General features: G+C 38.5%; 1 protein-coding gene across 1 annotated transcript; it reads left to right on the top strand.

Moving 5' to 3' along the window:
- Positions 1 to 847: 847 nt before the first annotated feature.
- Positions 848 to 2914, top strand: LOC144707961 (protein SCARECROW 2-like). Its single transcript, XM_078581253.1, has 2 exons — positions 848 to 2099; positions 2256 to 2914. The coding sequence occupies exons 1-2, from the start codon at positions 955 to 957 to the stop codon at positions 2686 to 2688; spliced, it is 1578 nt and encodes a 525-aa protein (XP_078437379.1). The 5' UTR covers positions 848 to 954; the 3' UTR covers positions 2689 to 2914.
- The last annotated feature ends 7339 nt before the right edge of the window (positions 2915 to 10253 follow it).

Genomic DNA, 10253 nt, shown 5'->3' with positions numbered 1-10253 from the left:
TCCCTATCTATATTGCTATCTCTCTTTATCTATCTATCTCTCCCTCTCTATCCCTACCTGTCTTGTTATCTCTCTTTATCTATCTCTCTCTCTCCCACTCTCTCTACCTATGTTGCTATCTCTCTCTCTCTCTCTCCCACGCTCTCCACTTATATTGCTCTCGCTATATCTATCTCTCTCCCTCTCCCTCTCCCTCTCCACATCTATCTATCTATCTCTCGTTTCTTTTTCTCTCGCTCTTGATCTCTCTGTCGCTCAGTCTATTTCTCTCGTTCTTCCTCTCTCTCTCCATCTATTTTTCTCGCTCTTGCTCTCTCCCTCTCTATTTGTCTCGCTCTCCCTCTCTTCCAATCTCTCAACATGCCGACCCATCTATCTATCTATCTCGTTCTCTCTGTCTTTATCTCCCTCTCTCTATCTATCTATTCGTCTCGCTCTTCCTCTCTTTCAATCTTCCTACTACCTATCTACCTACCTACCCACCTACCTATCTATTTATCCATCTCCCTCTCTCTCTCTCTCTAGCTCTCTTTATCTCTCCATTTTTCTACGTAGATATACGTGGCGCACTATATCACATTGGACATTATTTCAATCTCAAGGGGGCGCCACTATTCATTCCCTATTTGGACGCTTCAGTAGCATCAAAGTGCGAACAGTCGTGTTGCGGACGCAAAAGACGAAAACGATAGAATATATCGATACAAGGAACGCGACCACATCGCCTCCCCCTTCGACCTCGCGAGACGTTTCCTTGAACCAGCGAAAAAGACGCTTCCTTTTCTCTCTCTATCAGCCGTCAAAAGGGCTAGACTTTTATAGAAGACGGCGCCGCCCCGACTTGCTCTTGTCAAGCGCTTCACTATCATCGACTGTCGCCGTCAAAGTTATCATATTCACCCTCTTCTACCCTCTTCTGAGCATTTACAGAGCACCTAGCTCTTGTTTTTTCTGATGGCCTCACACTCCATCTTCCTCCCCTATCGCTATGAACACACCCGCGAAGCATCCCACTTCTCATCTCCATCTTCATCAACAGAAATGGCGGGGGAGAGGATCGACGCCGCTCTTGAAGAACCTCCAACAGTTCTCCTGCCAACGCCGGACATCGGCGCCGCGGACGCCCTCTTCATCCCCGAGCTCGACCAAGGAAACCCAAGCGGCGCTCCGCCGCTGCCTTCTTCATCAGATACTTGTCCTCCGAGCAGCGAAGCGGCCTGGATCGACGCCATGATCCGCGACATGATCAATAGCTCCTCTTCGGAAGTTTCAATCCCCCAGCTCATCGAGAATGTCAGGGAAATCGTTCTTCCCTGCAACCCTAACCTCGCTGCGGTTCTCGAGTTTCGTCTACGCTCCTTATCCAGCTCCCAGCACAGAACAGCGCTTGACTGGGAGGCCAACCGGAGCATGTTAAGGGGGAGGGACGAGGACGGGCTTCACCTGCTGACCCTTCTTCTCCAGTGCGCCGAGTACGTCTCCGCGGACAAGCTCGAAGAGGCCAACACGACACTGCTCGAGATTTCAGAGCTGTCGACGCCGTTCGGGACTTCAGTGCAGCGGATCGCCGCTTACTTCGCCGAGGCCATGTCCGCGCGCGTGGTCAGCGCATGTCTTGGGATCTTCGCGGCGCTGCCGCCCCCGCCGCTGCACCGGCAGCGGCTCGCCGCCGCGTACCAGGTCTTCAACGGGATCAGCCCCTTCGTCAAGTTCTCGCATTTCACGGCGAACCAGGCGATCCAGGAAGCGTTCGAGAGAGAGGAGAGAGTTCACCTCGTGGACTTGGACATCATGCAAGGCCTGCAATGGCCTGGGCTCTTTCACATCCTCGCGTCTCGGCCGGGCGGGCCGCCGCACGTCCGGCTCACTGGTCTTGGCGCGTCGATGGACGCTCTGGAAGCGACGGGGAAGAGGCTGACGGACTTCGCGGAGACGCTCGGCCTGCCCTTCGAGTTCTTCTCCGTGGCGGAGAAAGCCGGGAACTTAGACCCGGAGCGCCTGCGAATCAGCAAGAGGGAGGCCGTCGCCGTGAACTGGCTTCACCACTCCCTCTACGACGTCACGGGCTCAGACGCCAACACTCTCTGGCTCCTTCAGAGGTATTCTCTTCTCTTCTCAGATGTCCCCTCGCACAAACCTTCGGAAAAATCGTCGCTTTCAGCTGGAAAAGGAGGCTACTCTCGCGGGTGATTAGACAGTTCTTGGCTGTTTTGGAGAACTTAGGATTGGGGGGGGGATTTCTTTGTCTGCGACAGGTTGGCGCCGAAGGTAGTGACAATGGTGGAGCAGGACCTTAGCCATGTGGGCATGTTCCTGGCTCGGTTCGTTGAAGCGATCCACTACTACTCGGCTCTGTTTGACTCGCTGGGGGCGACCTACGCGGAGGACTCGTACGAGAGGCACGTCGTGGAGCAGCAGCTGCTCGCTAGGGAGATTCGCAACGTGCTGGCGGTGGGCGGCGCGGCCCGGACCGGCGAGCTGAAGTTCCAGAGCTGGCGCGAGAGGCTGAGCCAGTCTGGGTTTCGGGCCGTCTCTCTCGCCGGCGCGGCCGCCCACCAGGCCTCTCTCTTGCTCAGTATGTTCCCTTCCGACGGGTACACTCTTCTGGAGGAGAACGGGGCGCTCAGGCTGGGGTGGAAGGATCTCTGCCTCCTCACTGCCTCAGCGTGGCGGCCCATCAACAGTTAGACGGTCGCCGACTATCGTTGCGGAGGAGCCTGCACCTCGTTCTGTGGGTTTTGGAACATGCAGGGGAGTGAGCCTGAGAGGTATTTTTGATACTTGATTCAAGCAGAATAATGTACATTTGACACCCCAACCAATCTGTTTTTCTATGATTAATCACTGCGTACGATAGCAACGTATGTGACTTGACGAATTTGATGAGAAGAAAGTCGCATCTGCTTTTATTTGAGTTGGAGTTCTTTGATACACCTTGGATCGACATGTTTTTTAAATAATCAAACAGATTAAATAATCATCCTGATGAAGATTAAGGACTTTTTGAGGATCTTTCCGGAGAGAGTCAAGTAAAATACTCCATCTGTTGAATTCAATAACGAAATTTATGAGGAGAGGTTGGCTTTGTGGATTATGGGTCAGATGTTCCATCATTTGAATTCAACAACTAAAGTGATGAGGAGATGAAAAAGAAAGGGTCCGAGGAATGCTTTGGAGGTAAGGACTATGAGTTTTGCGTTTGACTGAGGGAGGAAAGGGACTATAGTATTGGAGAATTCAAATCAGATTTACGTATTCCTGTTATTCTCTATAGCTTAATTAATGCAGATCACGATCCAACATTATCATGCAAATATATTGATATCCCTTTAGAGCATAATTATGTGGTGTAATATTTATGGTCCATATGACTGTTAAATATCATTGGTGGTATGACTCTCCATTGAAGATGAATAAATGGCGACAAATTGGTATATTGGATCAAGTCCACTCATTTTGGCTCTCCTGGGGCTTAAATTCATTTTGGTTCCAGCTTTGGGTTTGGAGGGAGGGTTTTTCTACTATGACCTAACAGCTCCTGCTAACGAAATTTAAAAAGTCTTATCTTGGATGCATAAACAAGTTTACCAAAGTGATTTTATGGTCAAGATTGGATTGTCAATCGTTGGTATTTGGTGATTACATGAAGTCACTCGACTGAGGTATTGCATGTATCGGAGAAATATTTTTCGAATGCTTTTTTCAATGCATTAGATAATAAAGAGGATGAATGATTGGGTTTCATAGTAAACCATGCCCTAAGTAATTTTAGAAGGGTCGCACAAATGAGGGATCATACTGACATAGAAACTAAAAACAAAAAGGTTCTCTGAAAGGATTAATGAACCCCTTGTACTTTTTGCCTTCACTTATAATACCTATGGAGACTAATTAGAGAGAGAAAGTTATGTCCTGAGTCTAAAGAATTTGAGAGAGAAGGTTAACCCTTGCACTTAAGGAAGGAGATATGTTCTCTCCTAAGTCCAAAGAATATGAACAAGAAGATTGTCTATGGAGAGAGGTTATTTAATATTTATTAGAAATTCAATATAACTACACATTAGGAAACTAGAAACAAGTTTAAAGTGAGAAACATATATATTATTCTGACATATAAATTTCAGGAATTTTGTAAATTAAAAAATGGATAAAATTTAAAATCTACCTTCAGTGGTGCTGTCGAGTTTCTGGGCAGTATTCACATGAGCAAGCTGTATTAGGTAGAAAACATGGGTCAACGAGCATGTGTCGAGCTCTAGATCATGATATCATGATATCATTGAATAGTAAATATTTTCATTTGAAGCATAGGAGAGATAAGCATCAAATATATTGATAAAACAACATTAATCCCAATCCTATGATTAATATGGCTGGTCCTACAGCCATTGCTATTGAGACACTTACAGATAGAGAGTGGGTGCTCTTAGGTGAATCATCAACTGAATTAATATGTATGAATCCATGATTGATATTATACCTAGCTAATGTCATGTTGATTAATGCCATATTTGTGAAAATGGTCCTTTTAACTGAGACACCACAGACACCTTTTGGATGGATTTTGACTTTTAACTAATTATGGGCATCTAACTTTGAAATTCAAATCAGTCTTAGCTCAAATGCTACAAGAAGTCCACAACTTTAATTGTCTGATCATTGTCTTCTTTTAGTCAATCGCCTTTTATGCTGAAGTTGGAATTTCCCTTGCCATGATACAAGAAGAAAATGTGGTTCCAATAAAAAAACCATTTTTTAATTTTATTATTTTGTGGTTGCAACGGGCTGGGAAAACCAATAAAGAAGACATGGAAGTTTTTATTCTACATAAAATGAGGAATTGTTGCACTTTTTATCCTGCACCTTTGCAACAATTGAAAGTATGTCACAAAATATAGAACGAGGACAAAAAAATAGTGGGAAGAAAAAATTGAAAGTATGTGCCACTGATTAAAATAAAATTAACATAAAATTATCTTATGGTGGTGAAAAATAAAGAAAGAAAAATAAAGTAAAAAAGAAAATGAACAAAGAAAAAAGTGATAAAAATTTCCAAAAATTGGAAATAATGAAATCATATCATAAAGGTGATATCACACTAGGGAGGAAAATAAGAATAGGGGATGTGGCATATCAGAATTTATAAGAGGAATGGGAAAATAAGGATTCCTAAAAGGGAATGGAGATATGGTTGACGGATGTAGGGTGTGATGGATGAAGCCAATCACACTTCCATGTTATATTTTAAGTTAATTGAAATAAATATTTATTAATAATTACACATATGTTTGTGAATTCATGTAATTACCTAGTGAATTATGATGAAATCACAATACAATGATCTCTGGTCCTTAAACATGTATTCTAGATAATCTTTTGCAAAGGATTCACAAGAAGGACAACTATCCCCTAGCAATAACATTATCAAATCATACTTATACAATAAGTATGGCTGATATTTTGACCCTTAGTCTAGAGATGCTAAAGATAGATGGTGGGTCATTTATAGAGAGAGTTACTGAGTTGATCCATATGAACTGCTGAATGGTATTACACCTAAACATGTATCAGGTAGATTCATGTCATGAAAATATTAGTGGTTTGATGACATAATATACATAGGAGATCTTGTGCATGGATGTTTTGATTAATGTGTACGAGTGTCAAGTCATGAGATTCAAATGTATCTTAGCTTAGGTATAGTAAGAAGTGCACAAATGAGATCAAGTGGTCAAGATTTGTATAGGAGGGCATTAACTCAAGGAAGAAGATGCATTAAACCCATGCGTAGGGTATTGGAGATACTCAAGAAGTCATTCTCCAATGATCCCCATTATCCAGAAGTACTATCTGAATGACAGATTTGGCATAATGGTAAAATATATCCTAAGTCCTTCAGGAGTCTCACATGGACAAATGATTATATATACGATAACCAATGATGATAAAGGTTCCATGAAAAATAAATCTCTTATCACATACTCATGGCGGACAATCCCATCGTGACCATCCAATCATCCTTGTGAACTTATTTCTATATGTGAGAAATTATTAATTCAAATCTTACAACTTGAGATTTATAAGACATAGTCAATGCGTAGCTACTCCTGTACATGATGTATTTGGCATAGTAGGTCTTAGGGCCATTGTAAGACAGTGATATGAATCAAACTGGTTGATATTTAGGTGTAATACCATCCAGGGATCCATACATATTAACTCAGTGGTCATTTTTCATAAATAGCATCCACACTCTTCCCTTAGTGTCTCTCTCCACTAATCGCCACATGATCAGCCATACTTATCATATAAGTAGGATTACACAGTATTACTATGTTCAAATATTTTGACATCCACGTTGAATATATTTTTGAATGATAATATTTAAATTATATGTTGAAATACTAATGATCACTATATTACAATATAATTCACTTATTCATTGCATATATTTATGGACATCTTTAAAAAATATCACACAAGAATAATATTTAATAAGAGTTTACTTTATTAAATTTAATTGTGACATAAAAGTGTAATTGGTTACCATAGACACATAATATATATGAAATTATTCTCGAATAACTCTCAACATTAATAGTATCCACAAATTCTCTAATTACCCAACATAACCAATCAATTTAGTAGTTATCTTCATTATAATACACAAAACTTAAATTCTTATGTTTTAATAATATCCATCTTTCACATTACTTAAATATGATAAACTGAATACATTTTATTAGTTCTTTGCTACCCCCTTTAATATACAACTCCCCTTAACTTTATGAGTCCCTTATCAATTTTTACCCTTTTACATATAAATCAAAATATGTATAAAAAATTTAGTTATTTTGGCTAAGTCCAAGTGTCATGGCCACAATTCAAAATATTTTTTTTCTATGGAAATATATGTGGCCAGCAGGCATGCTCTACATTCCACATCTTGTTCAAGTGATATAATTCAAATGTGGTGCCTATAATAAACCCTGTGAATACATCTTATGTTTAACTTAATTAGGATACATAGTATAAAGATCATTGGCATGAAACATGAGCTCTAAATATTTTGATGCAAATAATACTTGAGAATGACATAAAAAACTCAGATAGAATAACATGTCTAATGCCACCCATATGTTATGTGATAACACAATAAATAAATGATTATATTTATAAATTTTTATAATTTTTCAGTTTAATCTTGAGTTTATCTTGCTATTATTTTGATTAATTTTATTCATGAACTACTTATGCATTTTAGTTTGTAAAAATTATGGATACTTTGAACTAACCCTACTTGATATATTTGAAGTCAAGAAGTTTAATATCTGATGAATACTGTATAGATCCATGGGGGCAGAAATAGAGGAATAAGAAAGATAATTATTAATGAGCCCAAGCATTTCTATGAGCTAGTTTATTGTCCAAATGGGCCTAAAATGGTAAACGTGATGTTGGAATTTCAAAGGAAAATTCTGAAGAGAAATAAGTCCTGACATGACATGCACATTTAGCCCTCAAATAGTTCTTAAAATAGGGAATCTGAAACTTGGAACACGAAGTTTTCAATTAAACAAGAGGCCAACATAGCAAGGAAAGATAAAAGGAAATCACAAAGGGTACGTTACTAATTATCTTAAATGTATAAATTCTCTCTTTCCAACTCTTTTACCTCATTCTAAACATGGCACAGAAATTATCTAGACAAAAGGGAAATGCATTCTCCAGGATCCAGAATGTTTAACCTGCTTAATATATTTTTTAATTTGTCATTAAATATCCTCTCTTGTTCGCTTTGAAAAGCCTGATCCTGGTGGAATATAAGGATCCAGACTTAAGGGGAAGCATTAAGGGCTTGACAGATGTGAACTAAGATTTAAATTTTTCCACTACTTCATATCCATTTTACCCCTTCTTCCAACCAATTTCTTTCTCTAAACACTTATTTTCTTCTCTCTCTATATATATAATGTTATCTTTATCTTTCTAAGAATTTATTAAACCATATAGTTTATTACCCTAAAATTTTATGAAAAACACAAGAATTTTGAGCTTAAAAAGACATCCCCACCATCACATTCCTTAGTTTCAAATTCTCTATCTATGGCTTAATTTCTATCACTCTATGTCTCTAAAATCCATCTATCTCTTTATCTGGGGCCCATCTACATATGTTGTTATCTCTCTAAAAAATCCCAAAATTCTTCCTTCATGTACACCTTCAAAACAAGGGTTTTGTCCGGCCCCACTGCCCACACCTGCGTGGGTAGCATGCGTAGCAAGGTTGCATTTTCCTTAGGAACAGAATAAATGAACAAAGAAGTAAAATTATATAGATTTCCTCACATTTAAGATGAAAAACATTTTAAAAGATAAATAAATCCCATAAAATCCAAAAAAATCTCCCTCTATATATACACACACGTATTACTTATGAGCTCATTCATTTTTTGCACAAGCATTAAGAAATTTCTGAAATTATATTACTTCCTCCCTGTGGATTGACCCCTTCTTTATCATGTATTAAGTATGCAGTGTTAATGTGTAAAATTGATAGAAATATTGTTGGGTAAGTGTGGATTCAAACAATGACATAACTATTCAAATTTGGACTAATCAGTATATCACATTCGCTAGCCATTGGTGTGGACACACTAAAGAAAAGTAGTGGGTGTGCTCTTGGGAAATTTGTCACTGTATTGATCCATATGAATCTGTGAATTGTATTATTCTTCACTGTCATTTAGTTCGATTCATGTCATGGTGTGATATTATTAGTCCTCAAACTTGGGAAACAATAGAAACCTTGTTGATGGATGGTTACATTTTGACAGTGGATATATGAATTCCAGCGGGATTCCAAAATATCTTAGATTTGAAAAAAAAATCCAAAAAGGTGTTTGTGTGGTAAGGAGGAGGTAGTATACCTGCTCTATATGAGAAGGCTGCTCAAGGAAGATGAGGCAATGAAGATCTTGGTTAACACAGTGAAGATATCAGAGAAATACTTCTCCAATTATTTCACAATGAATCAATACAAACTTAGATGATAAGTTAGGGTTTGATAATTCATCACACTCTAAGTCAACCTAGTACTGTCCTATATATGGGCATTCAACACACATGGTGGCTGAACATTCCATTAAAGAGTTTATAAGATCATTTGTACCTTCTTGAGTAGAATGCGTATCTTGGGACCCCATGAACATGACCTACTGATTGGGTTAAATCTAAACGTTAGATATAGCAACTTACATTTTAGTGGGTTATTGTAGTGATTACCTAGACAAGTACATAAACATAGATATTTATTGAGAAATTATTTATTGAAAATTGGAAAATATACTTAAGGAAATATGTTTGTTTGTGTAAATTGGTCATTAAGTATAAATAGGAGAATTTCACACAAAAAAATCACCCATGAAATACTAACTTGGGTGTCAATCCTTCTCCCTCTTTATGAGTGGACTCCTTCCCATCTCATTACACATAAGAGGAAATTCTTCCTAGATCAACTGTGACATCTATGGAGAATAAGACAAGGAGAATCAAACTGCGTTAACCAATCTGCACGTGTCCGGCCTCTAGTGTCAATCTGCTCTAGTGGCATCCATAGAAATGTCTATGGATGCCACTAGAGGACGGACACACGCAGATTGTGATGACTCATTTGATGAACAAAAAAACAAACCTGATCTGATTTGATGAAAATTGGAAAATATGATTTCCTAATTATGTGGCATAGTTTCATTTAATAAATGAATATCTAAGATCTTTTATACTCCATATGTACTAAGAAATTGGTTTTACATGTTAAAATTCAATTTACAAGTTCCGAAATTGATTTTGATTAATTAAGTTATTAAATATTTTTTCTTCAAATTTATGTATTTTCAAGAATTTTATAAAGATTTATTCATCAGTAAACTATCAGAGAAGTAATCTCTAGTTTTAATAAATGCATTTCAAATATTTTACAGTGCTTAATTACTGCTGGGCAGATGTTGATGTCTGTTGCCCATTTCTTGGCCAATAATTTCATCCAGAAATCTTTAAGTAAAGGAAAAATTGTAGCATTATGACTTGTGATGCAATGACCACTTAATCATTGGTTAGTTTCTGTTGGAATAAAAGCCACAAACCAATATAAAATATGGGTCAATCTTTTGTAACAAATACTGGCCATTGTTTTGATCTTACGCTTAATTGTCTAAATAAAAAAAGGTCCTTTGTGAAATTAATGCAACTCA

The sequence above is a fragment of the Wolffia australiana genome, chromosome 1 (assembly GCF_029677425.1).
Source record: "Wolffia australiana isolate 7733 chromosome 1, ASM2967742v1".
NCBI lineage: Eukaryota > Viridiplantae > Streptophyta > Magnoliopsida > Alismatales > Araceae > Wolffia > Wolffia australiana.
The sequence above is the reverse complement of the archived record's forward strand: the minus strand, read 5'-3'. Positions and strand labels throughout refer to the sequence as shown.

Excerpts from the sequence above, each read along its gene's own strand:
- LOC144707961 (XM_078581253.1), top strand. The coding sequence starts at position 955 with ATGGCCTCACACTCCATCTTCCTCCCCTATCGCTATGAACACACCCGC. Across the intron at positions 2,100-2,255 it reads ACTCTCTGGCTCCTTCAGAG|GTTGGCGCCGAAGGTAGTGA; the intron begins GTATTCTCTTCT and ends TGTCTGCGACAG.